General features: G+C 46.5%; 2 protein-coding genes across 3 annotated transcripts; both read left to right on the top strand.

The window, feature by feature from the left end:
- The first annotated feature begins 320 nt into the window (after positions 1-320).
- Positions 321-4,316, top strand: LOC146554066 (protocadherin-8-like). Its single transcript, XM_085255278.1, has 3 exons — positions 321-3,003; positions 3,133-3,358; positions 3,465-4,316. The coding sequence occupies exons 1-3, from the start codon at positions 556-558 to the stop codon at positions 3,815-3,817; spliced, it is 3,027 nt and encodes a 1,008-aa protein (XP_085111404.1). The 5' UTR covers positions 321-555; the 3' UTR covers positions 3,818-4,316.
- Positions 4,317-5,516: 1,200 nt separating this feature from the next.
- LOC146554065 (leukocyte cell-derived chemotaxin 1-like) lies at positions 5,517-13,570 on the top strand. 2 transcript variants are annotated; one of them, XM_085253972.1, is made up of 7 exons: positions 5,517-5,723; positions 6,215-6,355; positions 7,686-7,826; positions 8,438-8,551; positions 11,387-11,537; positions 12,003-12,142; positions 12,806-13,570. In XM_085253972.1, exons 1-7 carry the CDS (start codon positions 5,652-5,654, stop codon positions 13,025-13,027), a joined length of 981 nt encoding a protein of 326 aa, XP_085110098.1. In that variant the 5' UTR covers positions 5,517-5,651; the 3' UTR covers positions 13,028-13,570. The 2 variants fall into 2 exon arrangements, with proteins under 2 accessions (XP_085110098.1, XP_085110099.1); XM_085253973.1 differs by having other exon boundaries at positions 5,525-5,723; positions 12,027-12,142.
- Positions 13,571-14,468: the final 898 nt, after the last annotated feature.

Genomic DNA, 14,468 nt, shown 5'->3' with positions numbered 1-14,468 from the left:
CTCAGGGACACTGCGCATCTCCGTGGCCCCCCTCCCCGCGTGTCGGTGCGCAGACTCATTTAACAGCCCCAGGAATATAAACAAGCAAAGGAAACTATAGCAGTATTAAATCAAGCCCCGCGTTTAGCCCACATATTGGGAGCCAAGTTTCTCCGCACAGTCCAGGAATCTCTAAACAGGGTATAGAGGTCTTTCTGAAGTCCCCCCTCTCTTTTCCCCCTCTATCTCAAAGCCCGGATTGGTCACAGTGAGGCTCATTTGCATGCCTCGCCGTATAAACCCTCCTGCAGACACTGCAGCCCTCTTGCGCTGAGAGAGCAGCACACCTCCAGTCGAGAGAGAGAGCGGAGCGCATCCAGAGTGCGCATTGAAAGACATATGGAATATTTATTGTGGGCTTTATCTGAACAAAAAACAACCCCGGAGAGTTGATTAGAGGGCGGGAAGAACTCTTGTTTTTGTTTTTTTCTCAGGTGCGTTTGGTTTAAACTTTGAATTGGACTGAGTGAGGAGGCTCTGCTGAATTTCAGAATATTTAGGAGAGAAGGTGCGAAGATGGGAGAAACAGGGTGGAACGGGCTGTTGGTGCTAGTGTGCGCCTCTCTGATAAGCCTGGCTGCTGTCACGCACGGAAAGACGGTGAAATATCAGACATTTGAGGAAGACGCACCGGGGACGGTGATTGGAAACTTAGCCAAGGACACTTCCTCCTCTGCCTCTTCTTCCAGGAACAGTTTCAGGATGATGAAACAGTTCAACTCGTCTTTCATCCGTCTGAGAGAGAGCGACGGGCAGCTGACCATCGGAGAGAGGATAGACAGAGAACGGATCTGCAAACACACCCTGCACTGCCTCATCGCTTTCGACGTGGTCAGCTTCTCCAAAGAGCAGTTCAAGCTCATTCACGTTGAGGTGGAGGTCAAGGACATCAACGACAACTCTCCCGAGTTTCCCCGGAAAGAGTCGAGTCTGGAGATCTCCGAGAACACAGCGGTGGGCACCCGGATCCCCCTGGACTTTGCCGTGGATGAGGATGTTGGGACAAATTACATCCAAAGCTACCAGATCTCTGTTAACAGCCACTTTTCGATCGACGTGCTCAGCAGGGCCGACGGGGTTAAATATGCGGAGCTGGTGCTCATGAAGGAGCTGGACCGGGAGACGCAAGCTTCTTACGCGCTGGAGCTGGTCGCCATGGACGGCGGCAACCCGTCCCGCAGCGGAACGACGCGCATAAACATCAAGGTGAAAGACTACAACGACAACAGCCCGGTGTTCGACAGGAGCAGCTTCTCCGTGGACCTGCCCGAGGACGCGCCTGTGGGCACCCTCTTGCTGGACTTGAACGCCGAGGACCCGGACGAAGGGCTGAATGGTGAGGTGGTGTACGGGTTCGGTCACCAGGTGCCCCCGGAAATACGACAACTCTTCAGAGTGGACAGAAAAAGCGGGCGGCTCACTCTGGAGAGCCCGGTTGACTTTGAAAGTAAGACCACGTACGAGTTTGACGTCCAGGCCACTGACCTGGGTCCGAACCCGAGCCCGGCCATCTGTAAAATTGTCGTGCAGGTGCAGGACGTTAACGACAACGCGCCGGAGATCTCAATCACCCCGATGACGTCCATCACGGCGGGAATAGCGTACATAACTGAGGCGGCAGCCAGAGAGAGTTTCGTGGCTCTGGTCAGCACCTCGGACAGAGACTCGGGCGCTAACGGGCAGGTGCACTGCACGCTGTACGGACACGATCACTTCCGACTGCAGCAGGCGTACGAGGACAGCTTCATGATTGTGAGCACCAGCCCACTGGACCGTGAGAAAATCCCCGAGTATAACCTCACAGTGGTGGCGGAGGATTTGGGCTCCCCTCCCTTCAGGACCATCACTCAGTACACCATCAGACTGACGGATGAGAACGACAACGCGCCGGTGTTCAGCAAGCCTGTGTACGAAGTGTCGGTCGTGGAGAACAACGCGCCCGGCGCGTACATCACCACAGTAGTGGCGCGGGACGTCGACATGGGGTCAAACGGGAAGGTCACTTATAAACTGGCGGACACTTATTTCATGGGCTCCCCCATTTCCACCTTTGTGTCTCTAGACCCTGCCAGCGGTTCGCTTTACGCGCTCCGGAGCTTCAACTATGAAGTTATGAAGCAGCTGGAGCTCCGAATCACGGCCAGCGACGCCGGCTCCCCGCCGCTGTCCGGCAGCGCGAGCGTGTACGTTAGGATAGTGGACCAGAACGATAACGCGCCGTATATCACTCAGCCGGCGCTCAACAACGGCTCCGCTGAAGTCCTCCTGCCCCGGGACTCACCGAGCGGCTACGTCATTACCCGCGTGGAGGCTCGGGACGCAGACGAGGGCGTGAACGCGGAGCTGTCCTACGGACTGGCCACCGGCGAGCCCTCTGTGTTCTCCGTTAACAAAGCCACAGGGGAGATCTACCTGAACCAGGTGCTGAGCCAAAACGTGGACGAAACCCTGAGCGTGACCGTCACGGTGAGTGACAACGGGAGGCCCGCACTCACCTCCACAGCCACGCTCCACTTCCTCATCATCGCGGGCTCCCCGCCGAGCGACAGAACCGTGTACCAGCCAGGCGGCGGGGAGGAGGTGCACGCGCAGTGGGACCTGTCGGTGGTGATTATCGTTGTCCTCGCGGGGAGCTGCACTCTCCTGCTGCTCGCCATCATCCTCATCGCCACCACCTGCAACCGGCGTAAGCGGGACAAGAGCGGAGATGACAGCGACTCGTACGGGGAGAAGGGCGCTCTGGAGCGGGGTAGGAGCCACGTGGTGGACAACCCGCTCCTGCCTCTCCACGGAGCCGGGGGAGAGGCGGGTTTTGACGGACAGTCGTACAGTGGCCAGCCAGGGGCGTTCACCTCGGCTCACCCTGGGGGCAGCGACATGTGCTCGGCCTCGGAGGACGGCAGTGAAGTGCCCTGCGTGTATGACTCAGACAACAACAGCAAGCTCCGGGGGAATAAACACGAGGTGAGATGCACCTTTGGGACAAGCGTGCTGGGGGAGGGTGGGGAGGAGGAGGTTGCACACAACAAGCAGGCACTAACCTCTGTTTTTCTATCCCCCCCCCCCCCCCCCCCCCCCCCCCCTCTCCTGCAGGGCTACTCTACTCTACCCGGGTATGGGAATGGCAAAGAGGCGGTGAGGCCCATCACCATCTGGAAGGGCAACTCTTACACCACCATCTCTGCCAGGGACCCAGCCTTCAGTGGCAAAGACAGTGGCAAAGGGGACAGTGACTTCAATGACAGTGACAGTGATGTGAGTGGAGACACTGGCCTGAAGAAAGAAGGGGCAGCAGTTCCTCCCATGGGTGGCCAAAATGGTAAGAGCAACAAAATTAACTCAAGCTCAAATTATCAGCAAATGAGATGTGAGCTAGGTGGTGTGCACCTAATCTAACCCCACCTTCTTACCCTCCTCTCTTCCAGCTCTGTGGGCTTGCACCAATGAGTGTAAAGTCCTGGGTCACTCAGATCGCTGCTGGAGCCCCTCAGCAGTGAGAGCCAACGCAGCCCCATCTCCGGCCCCGACCCTCTCTTCCTTTAGCAGTCTCTCCAAAACGGCCTCTCTGCCCCGGGATCCTCACCGCAGGGACAACTACTACCAGGCCCACATCCCCAAAACTGTGGGTCTGCAGAGCGTGTACGAGAAGGTGCTGCATAGGGAGTACGACTATGTTCTGGTCACTCCACCCAGACCTGTGAGGGTGCAAGAGATCAGCGATATAAGCATCCCCGTTTACACCCCGACCCCAACACACTGTCCCAACAATGATGACTAAAATAGACACACACAGCCCTAAGCTCACTTGCAAGGAACTGTATAGTGTGTTCAGACTTTTAATTTATGATTAACTGACAATGAGAACAATGTAACTATTTGCTGTGGAGAGTGCGCACACGTTGATGTCCCAAAATTTCATTTGTTTTAATGTAAAAGCCACCTTTGAAGTCCATCCAATCACTTTGTGACAACTTGCTGGACTGGATGTGTATAATATGCAAGATTTGTACATTGAGAGATTTTTATTTTTATAATGAAAGTATAATGAAGCAAAAGATGTGTACATATGAATTGTAATTATCAATCTTTATGCATGCTTGCTATTTAAAACGAAATGCCCCCAATATCTGGTTTCATGGAGGGCTGGTGACCAATAATGTATCAAGTTGACAACCACATAAGGAAACGGACTTGAATGCAATAATTAAATAACTGTAAAGTCTTTTTTTATCATCACAATACGCTGAAAGGAAATAAACTTTAAATTGTTCTGAAAAGTGTGAGTTGATTGGTAATGAGGGCAAGCAGGATCATTGTTTTTTGGTGGGGGGAAGCGTTGGGTTTTGTTTTTTTGCAGGAGCATCAGTCTCGTAAAAACCAACAGGTGTCGCTGTTATTGCGGTAGTGAGCCTCTGTCCTTGCAGCCCGCTGAAGAAGGTCAGTTAAGTTTTTCCCCCCTCTGTGAATACGATTTTCGCTGGTGAGATGCCAGAACAGAAGCCAAGGTTTTTTTTTTTTCTTTTTGAGCAAATCACTCTCATGCATATCGAGCAAAGACCTCCATCGTTAGTCTGTGCACTCTTTCAGGCACTTAATAACTACATTTATTTTCACGGGACCTGCATGCTGATAGCACACATGAATTAAAGATATGTTCAGGTTTCCTTTATATAAATCATTAAAACCTGGAGAGCGCGCTTATGTGTGAGGCTCATACTGACAAGGGCTACGCGTAAAAGCGCGTCTGCTGTTTGTCTTCTGAGCTTCCATACATCAGAGGAGCCTAAGAATAAGTTTGACGGTGCACACAGGAATCCAAGAGCACCTGTGCTTTTTCCTTTCTTTTCTTTTTTTGTCAAAGTACATGAAGTCCTTGTGGGGGAAAGCTTTCCTGTTATCCTGTCACGATGTTTTTTGTCGATCTGCCAAATGAGCACCGTGCGCCCCTTACGTAATCCCATCATTATCATTCATGGATTCGGGGCTTTTTTTTTTTTTTTTTCCTTTTTTTTCTTTTTTAATAACAGCAACCACAGCCCTGGACGCAGACAGGGGAAAATGCGGTGGGAATCTGTCCAACAAGCTGCTGCCTTTGCACAGTGCCATGTAAATACACCGTCTCCAGGGTGGGAAAGAAAAAAAAATCCATGCGACATTCCGCCAGAGTCACCTTTGACCCCGAAACAGTCTGTAGAGCTTTGAAAAGCAGCGAGAGGGAGGAGGGTACGGTGATACGGGGAGACAACCCTATGCTTCCCTCGTCCTGCCGAATAGATTTCACGGTCTGAGGTTGTCACAAAGTCATATCAAACTCATGCAAGTTGCATGAGCAGCCTATACGAACTTCAAAGAGGGGGGGGGGGGGGGTCATTAATATATATATATATTTTTGACAGAAGGTATAAAACAACTGGCTCATAAGAGGTTACTGCATGTGATGGTCATCAGCTGGAAGTTTTAGTTTTATCTGTAAAGTCAGGAAACCTTCAGCACGACAGCAACAGAAAAGAGTGCCTGCGTGACTGAGGAGTGTCTATCCTCCCCCTCCCCTGAGAGAGAGAGGAGAGAGAGAGAGAGTGGACTGGGGTCTCCTCAGGTGTTTGGCTTCAGTCATGGCTGAGAACTCAGAGAAAGTACCGATTGCCTTGGCGGGACCAGAGGACCTGCATCAGTTCATGCCTCCGGTGAGTTGTACAGTCCAGTCCGCCACTCTGCTCCATGATGCAGGCTGTCTTACGTGTGTTTGTGTGTGTACGGGTTCTTACTATGTTGGTGGGGACCAAAATCTGAAATCTATTATACTGGTGGGGACCAACAGCTGTGGTGGGGACGAAAATCCAGGTTTACATGGGGTTGAAGGCATTTTTCACACTCAAAATGTGGTTTAAGTGTCAGGGTTACGATTAGGTTATGTTTAGGTTTAGGGTTAGGGTTAGGCATTCATTTTTAATGGTTAGGATTAGGGCAAGCAGCTAGGGAAAGCATTATGTCAATGGGATGTCCCCACAAACATAGCAAACCAGACATGTGTGTGTGTGTGTTCAAGACCAAAAGCTGGATAGATAACTTTGAATCCCATAACTGCTGCATAGCCGTAACGCTGTGTTATCAAGAGTTAGCTGTGCTGTTGTACCATGCTCTCATTTTTAGAGGGTTGCTTGTTTTTTCACCTTAGGCGTACTCCGCCTTGGCGGTCAAACCCGCTGCCACCGGCCGCCTACTGAAGGCCGGGGTCGCGGTGCTCATAACCGGAGCCCTCCTGCTTCTGCTGGGAGCCGTCGGAGCCTTCTACTTCTGGAACAACAATGAAAACCATGTAAGAGTGATACTTCACTGCTGTTATATATATAACAGCTGTTATATATATATATATATATATATATATATATATATATATATATATATATATATATATATATATATATATATATATATATATATATATATATATATATATAACAGCTGTTATATATATAACAGCTGTTATATATATATATATATATATATATAACAGCTGTTATATATATATATATATATATATATATATATATATATATATATATATATATATATATATATATATATATATATATATATAACAGCTGTTATATATATATATATATATATATATATATATATATATATATATATATATATATATATATATATATCATATCATATCAACTTTTAAACTGTATGAAAATATGATCTTAAACTACCTAAAAGTTATTTTTCAAATGTAGTTAACATGCAAGTGAATATATGGAGCATTCCAGCTCAGAATCTACTTTTTTTTAATGCATATTCCAAGATCTATTTAGGTATTCATCAGAAATTTATATATTACTAGGGACTGGGTGCAGCACAGGCTCCAAAGACCATTCCCTCTTTTATCCATGCACAGCCACCAAACACCCATTTAGTCCCTGCTACCAAAGAAAAAAAACAGCTCCCACACTCTATAAAACTAACATCCCTTAACTGAAGACATTGTTGAAACAAGCTGTTTGAAATTAGGAACAAGTGAAATGTAGTCATCACTGGTAGTTTTTTCTCCTTCTTCTTCTTTTTAAACTTGTTTAAATTTAAAAAAAGTCTCTGCAGACTAAAGCACTTCTTCAAGATGGGTTATTTTTGCAGTGTAGGCAAACAGTAAAAATGTAAATGAAACACTCCCATTTCATGGTACAGTCTGAGGCAGAGCTTGGTGAATGGAGGCGTTGTGTGCCTGTGTGTGTGTGGGTGGTGTATATAGAGGACCCTTGGCTGGGTTGGAATGAGGGGTGGGGTTGTGGGAGAGTTTTCAGGGTCCAGCTGATGCTCCGGGGGCAAGAGGTGTAAGAAATGAGAGGCCAAATTTTGCTTTCTGAGTGTGTTTTTCTCCCAGTAAGAAGTTAGAAAATGTTATTAACGCATGATGGAGAGGCTCTGTAGGCGGGTAATTACATTACTGGGGAGCTGTGAGGGTACTATTCTTCTGATGAGCATTTGAGAAGGAAAAAAATGAGGTGGTATGTGCGAGGAGAAGTCACAGGGTAAGATTAGAGATGGAGGGAGAGTGAAAGAGCGAATGCCTGGGGTGGGGTGAGTCTCAGGACTTTCATACCTTACATGCCAGTCAGAAAAGCTTGTGTGTGTGTGTGTAGGTCTACAATGTCCACTACAGCATGAGCATCAATGGCAAAGTGGAAGAAGGTTCAATGGAGATCGACACTGCCAATAACATGGAGAGATTCAGCACCGGCAGCGGAGCAGACGAGGCCGTGGAGGTCCATGACTTCGAGATTGTGAGTTCAGGTCAACGTAACCAGATGAAAAAAAAAAAAAAAAAAAAAAAAAAAAAAAAAAAAAAAATATATATATATATATATATATATATATATATATATATATATTAATGTGTATCAGGAGGCTGTTTAAAGCATCAGAGGAAAAGTCGATCAGACTGGTCGAAGCCATCAGCTCATTATCACGGAGCAGAAATTAAGAACAAGCAGGCGAGTTATCCCCTCAGGGGCAATCAGTGTCGAGATGCACTGTCCCTCCAATTTTCATTACATTCAGACTGGTGGTTTTTGACCTTTAATTAAAGTGCCCCAACCAGGCCAATCAGACTAGTGAAGCAGCAGTTTTAGCCTTTTATGTATTAAAATTTTGACCTTTTTAATCACAGTGTCCCCTGTGATTGTATTTTCTCAATCTGAGAGAGTGCTCACATTTATGACTGCCCTAAATTCAATCAAAACCTGACAGATTTTATTTGTGATATGTTTGTGATGGAAACCTTCAGACTGTCAAGGGGGGAAATAGGTTAATGTCCCCAGAAGTTAAGTGAGGTGTAGTGTACATCTTTTAATTTGTGTCCCCCATTCCCTGGTTTTTCAAATTCTTTATCCAGGGAATCACAGGGATCCGGTTTTCAGCAGGAGAGAAGTGTTACATCAAGACACAGGTGAAAGCTCATCTACCAGACGTGGAGGCTCTGAACAAGGAATCGATGACGTTTGAGCTGGTGGGTTGATTTTATGCTGTATGTTTTGTTACCAACAGCACTTTTTTTCTCAGTACAGGCCTACATTTAACTGAAACGCTCAAGAATTTGTGTTTAGTTATGCCTCCATATTTTCCAGATGTCAGCGGTCACTTTGGACTTGCTTCTTTGGGCTTTTTTTTTTTTTTCAAATAATAATTTAGAGTGAATTATTTTTCCTTTACAAACAAAAACTCCTCTCTTTTCCTTCATTCAAATAGTGAGGCAGTGTCGTGTGCTGGTCCATCACATTGGTCCATGCTACTGTATTGCAACTCCAGTTTTCCCATGAAATTATGGCCACACCTTTATGACCTTCAGTAATCTCCAAGTTTTTCTTTGGAGTACCAGCTGTTGCAAATTTTAAATCATGCCATGAGATGGGTGAGGTTTCAAGTTCTCAAAGAGTGGTCTTGACCCATATCTAAAGGGTGTTCGATATAATCTGAAATATCATAAAATTAGCCCGAATCATTGACAAAAAACCAACCAAACAAAAACTGCATATATAAACAACAACACAACATATTGTGTTGCTCTCACTTCATCCTTGAGCCATCACAGTTGTGACATATCATGCTAATTTGTGATAAAACAATATGTCTAGTTTAATCACAGATACATCATGCTGTGGTGTGTAGCTTAGCCAGTTAGCAGGCAAGCTAGTGGACAGGTATGGAGAAATATTTGAATCAGCTGTTACAGTCAACTGAGCAAAAAGCCAAAGCAGTGAAAGCTAGTGTAAACATTACAAGGGCTTTCTTTGCTCCTTGTAAATTTGAGAGCTCCTCTGTTATATGAGCAACCACAAAATACAGCAGCAATCCTGAGGTCTCCCACAGGGTCAGCAGTTATAGCTTTTTTGCTCACTTCTCCAAAAAACACCGTCACTGAGTCTGAATTTCAGTGTAACCAACATTTGTGTAAAAATGTTGTTAAATTAATAGCATTGCTTAGTTATAGGAAAGTAATTAGCATACAAAACAGTACACTAATTAGTAAATGATAGATGGGGAAAATGTTAAGCTAACGCTACTAATATTAAAGTTGCAAAACTTTACTGTGTCAAGCGTTTTAGCATTTAACTTAAAGTAGCACTGCTCGAGCAGACTTACAGTCAGCACACTGTTTTATCAGACAGGAGCAAACAAATTTGCCCCTTTGGTTCTTGAAATGATCTGCATTATTTTTACTTACTTAAAACATGACAGCTAAAATAAGAAACATTTTACGGGATAATATGCTAAAGCAATATTTCGAATTACTCAAAGCACTTTTTACTACAAGCAACATTTCCCTTTTCACACATACTCATACAACACTTTATTCTCAAGCGCTTTAACTGCCTTCTCACTCAGCCTGCTTTGAATCAGTTCAACTCAGGCAAAGCAAAGATTATTACTGATGTCACCAGTTACACTATAAAAAGCTCTCATAAAGTATCTCTGTTTAGCACGCTGTGTTCATTTGATCTGATGCTAAAATCGTGAAGCGCTCTCCAAGCCACATATGCGACTTTTGTGTGTGGCTTCCCATCATATAACTTGGACTCTATTAAGATTTAGAAATAAACCCAGCAGGTCTTCACTCAATATGAGGATTGTAATCACCAGTGCCACAGCTTGTGATTGTTCAATTGAGGCTGTCTGATAATTAAAATCATTTAGTTCTGCATAAGCCTCACATCCACATAAATCCACATCAACCAAATCGCTCTCGTGAGCACGCGGCTCATACACGCTCGCCTGTGCACGTGCACACTGGCGTGCACAAACACAATTAATTATCACGCAGGGCTGCTCTTATTGCCTCTATCTGCCTCATAAACGATCATTTATTTCACGTTTGCGCTTTTGTGCGCGTTTGCGTTATTGCCTCTCTTTGCCTCATAAATGATTATTTGGACGTTGTGTATGTGTGTGTGTGTGCGTGTTTGTGTGCATGCATTTGGAGACATGGAGATGTTGTTATAATGGTTGCCGTGGGCTGGTCATTTGCTATAATTTAGAGTGATGGCAAATATGGGTTAGATAAGCACACACACACACACACACACACACACACACACACACACACACACATCTCCTTCCAGAGAGAGAGAGAGTGGGTCAGATAAACTCTTATCAGTCAGTCGAACAGTGAAGAAGGACCCCCGCTTTTATTTGTCCCTCCAGCAAATCATTTGAGCTGAGAGAGAAAACACACACACACACACACACACACACACACACACACACACACACACACACACACACACACACACACACACAGAGCAGCGCTTCTAAAAGGTTGGAGGATAACAGTCCATAAACATGTCTGTGGCTTGTGTAGCGCAGCCCTCAGGAACAAACGCCTCTGGGCAAATTCATCCCCACAGAGCCGCCTCCACCCCACCCTCACCCGTGCCTCACCTGGCAGGCTGTGGATACAGAGTATGTATGTTTATTCAGTGTCTCCTCTGCAAACCTCATTAGTTGATCTGCAGAAACCTGCAAATTTAGGACATCCAGTCTCTTCTCTTCAGAAGCTGATGAGTTCTGACACTGTGTGTACAGCGAGACGGCAGCGCAAAAGGGAAATGTGTACACTAAAGCCTCAAGGGCTCCCTTTTTACTACTCTGTTTTATGTTCACATAAAAGCACTAACAGCGCAGCATTAATTCAGATTAGACTTGGGCAGGATGCAGAGAGTGTGGACTGTTTAAAGCATAACAAGATACAAGAAGTGTGATGTTACACCTTTGGCAGCCGTGTGTGTGTGTTTTGAAAGATTTTTACTTGCATATCAGTCTCATCTGCTTTTCCCACCCACAAAAGGAGGATGAAGTGATCCCGGCCAAGTTCGACGATGATTTGATCTGGGTAGCAGCTGAAACACCCCTCTCGGACTCTGGTTTCCTCAGCAACAAGATCAAGGACTTGTGCGGCGACCTGCCAATCTTCTGGCTCCGTCCCACCTTCTCGAGTAGTAAGCAAACAGATTTTTCAGTAGTATGGATTTTTTTTTTTTTAAAAAGACAAGAAAACAGTCATTTTTTCTTGTTTTTACAAAAAACAAAGAGAATATGGGTCAAACAGTCTCAAGCATTCTCATTTAACATCGCAGCTGTTTAAGCTACAGAGAGAGAGAGAGAGAAAAACAGGCTATAAAGAAAGAAAGGCAGAAATCCTTTTGAAGTTTCTGAGCTGCTGAGTGTAGAATTCTTAGCGTGCTGAGAGGTCAAAAGTTCTCAAAACACAATTTTCCTTCTGCTTCAGCTGCGGACTTCAAAATGCTGCCTGAGAAACGGCTGTGTGCCACATTAGTGCCATTCTGCTCCTAGATTTGGTCTGCTGTTGATATTGCTAGGGATGATGCAATGATCGGGGACCATTCTTAATTTCGTTGTTCTCATGACAATGACAATAAAGTTTCTGATTCTGATTCTGTCAGATACTGAGAGTGTGATGTGTGCAGGCGGCCAGAGGAAGAGGAGGGCTGCCCCCCGTCAGCGCCGCCAGGCAGCCGGAGCCGCAGGTCAGGAGGTGGAGGAGGACGTGGAAGCGGAGTTCAACCCTGAGAACCCCTATCAGGTGAGTCACACACACAAACGTGACTCACACGGTTCCTCTTTTTCTTCTTCTCTTGTGTTTACGTTGGGCCGCGGCGTCGCAGCTGTCCGATCAGATCTGAGGCCTACCTGAGACGGCTTTTCCCAGCGAGGGATTCTCACAGCTGCGCGAGCGGCAGCAGATGCCGGGGTCACGGTGGAGGGGCCCGGATTGTCACTGCAAATCTGAGTGTATGCGTGGGCGTGTAGTCTGTGCGTGCGGTTTTCTGTGTGTGGCTGTCCAAAGCATTCCTTTCAGCATTGAGGCTGTATGAATAATTCCACAACATCCCACCACCTCCTCCTCTTCAGCAGCCCCTTTGCCCCTGCTAAGCACACACAGAGTCCCATGCATACACACATGCATCCTCACCCCTTCATTACAGGCCCCACTTTCTTTTTTCTCTAATCCTCCACCCAAACCCCACCAAACCCACTCCTGACAACCACAGAACGGGGTAAACAGCAAGCGCCGTTTCTGAAAAAAGAAAATATTTGACAACAAAAACCCACATCTGACAACATCCCCTCCTCCCCCATCACAGCCTGTCGGAAATCCATTTTTAATTGGTTTAAAACAAGCTTTTGCCGCCCTGCCGAAGAACGCCTCACTCTGACCGCTCTCCTCTCTTCTCCCTCCTCTCAGAGAGGCCTCGAGGGCGAGCAGGACATGAACATCGACCCCAGGCTGGACCACGAGGGCGTGTGCTGCAGAGAGTGCCGCCGCGGCTACACCCACTGTCAGAGGATCTGCGAGCCTCTCCAAGGCTTCCACCCATGGCCCTACCACTACAGGGGCTGCAGGGTGGCCTGCCGAGTTATCATGCCCTGCAACTGGTGGGTGGCACGCATCCTGGGTCTGGTGTGAGCCTCCCCCCCCCACGTGAGAGATGGTAGAGTGCAGGAGGGATGGGGGAGGAGAGATAGGAGAAGGATAAAGTTTAGAAAAGGAAGATGGTGGCTTCTCATCCTCAGCAGGTTGCTGTGACCACACATTATCAATGCATGGTAAAGAATCTAGGGCAGTCATGACCTCACACACACACACACTTGATTTCCATCAAGATCACACAGCTTATGATGTGCAGCTCTACACCACATAAAAAGGAAGCATGTAAAACTACCCACATTTAGGAAAAGCAAGGTGAGCTTGTATTTTTAGCGCTGATAAGCAGCCTTTTTCATTCATTTTTTGCTTTCTGTAAATAAATGTGCCTTCAGCCAATAATAGCAGTCTTAACTTGCATCTTAAACGCATGTTTTCCAACCCTTTATCTCTCTTTCGCCTTCATGAGAAGCTCTCATTAAAACAATGTACTGCACGTATCGTCTCAGAAACTTTCATCTCCATGTAAAGCATTGAAGAAGTGATCTCGAAGTGCAATATCACTGAATAAACTTTTTTTTTTTTTAAGTAAACATTAAAGGCGTCCTTCTCTTTTCCTTCTCTAATTGACCAAATGACTTTGTAGCCCGTTTGTAAATACACGGCGTTCACATCGGCGAGTTTACTCGGGATCACCCTCTCTTCTCTTTTCCGCTCAAAAACAGTTTTGAGAAGTGTCACGTCTGGCAGCTGCTCCAAAGGGATGAGCAGAAAGAAGTTTCCAGAGTTCTTTAATGTGAGAGTTGCAGCTCTAGAACTCTTTAATGAGACTAAAGACTCTGTAGCCGTCACGCTCCCAGATCTTACCCACGATGCAAAGCGCTTAGCTCCTTTTGATGTCACGGAGCTGCCTCGGGCGGGGGTAGGGGGTAAGGATGGGGGCGGTGTATTTGTGTGTGTGTCAGGGATAGCGAAGGAGTGTGTTAGTGTGAGTGTGTAAAAAAGTGTTACAAAGCTAAGAGTTCCATCCAGAGTCACAAATGGGCGTTTGATCGTCACGAGAGATGAAACGATGTGTGATGAATTTAACACTTAACTCAGTGTGAGAGGCTTGATGATGTGGTTAGGAGGCTGATCCATATTAATGCTCTCTTGCCTCGGCAGGACGCCCCCTCACAGTTTCGGCTGCCGCATATATGCGATAGGAGGACAGGGGAGGCGCCCGCTCCCCTCACATCTCCCCTCTGTAAATCACCGCTCCACCTCAGGGCCGCATCCTCACCTGCAGCTCCGAGCTCCTCCACTCGATACCAATCGAAACCCGCAATACATAAACCATATCCTCAAGCTGTCAACCGTATCTCAACTGCCTGAGCTCATATCAGTAATACCACATTTCATCGCTCCCAGCACATAATCACAGAGCACGGATCCCTGTTGTAATGTATTGCCGTTTTTGTGTTTGAGCGAGACTTTTCCGAGC

The sequence above is a fragment of the Mchenga conophoros genome, linkage group LG18 (genome assembly GCF_057382185.1).
Source record: "Mchenga conophoros isolate Kocher_MC1m ecotype Shallow Benthic linkage group LG18, M_conophoros_male_GT1.1, whole genome shotgun sequence".
In the NCBI taxonomy this organism is placed as follows: Eukaryota; Metazoa; Chordata; class Actinopteri; order Cichliformes; family Cichlidae; genus Mchenga; species Mchenga conophoros.
This window is presented reverse-complemented; position numbering and strand designations above follow the sequence as displayed.

What these genes read in the sequence shown, in the direction of transcription:
- LOC146554066 (XM_085255278.1), top strand. Translation starts at nt 556, where the DNA reads ATGGGAGAAACAGGGTGGAACGGGCTGTTGGTGCTAGTGTGCGCCTCT. An exon ending in TCCGGGGGAATAAACACGAG is followed by an intron (nt 3,004 to 3,132) that starts GTGAGATGCACC and finishes CCTCTCCTGCAG; the next exon opens with GGCTACTCTACTCTACCCGG. An exon ending in TCCCATGGGTGGCCAAAATG is followed by an intron (nt 3,359 to 3,464) that starts GTAAGAGCAACA and finishes CCTCTCTTCCAG; the next exon opens with CTCTGTGGGCTTGCACCAAT.
- LOC146554065 (XM_085253972.1), top strand. Translation starts at nt 5,652, where the DNA reads ATGGCTGAGAACTCAGAGAAAGTACCGATTGCCTTGGCGGGACCAGAG. An exon ending in TGCATCAGTTCATGCCTCCG is followed by an intron (nt 5,724 to 6,214) that starts GTGAGTTGTACA and finishes TTTTCACCTTAG; the next exon opens with GCGTACTCCGCCTTGGCGGT. An exon ending in ACCCTGAGAACCCCTATCAG is followed by an intron (nt 12,143 to 12,805) that starts GTGAGTCACACA and finishes CCCTCCTCTCAG; the next exon opens with AGAGGCCTCGAGGGCGAGCA.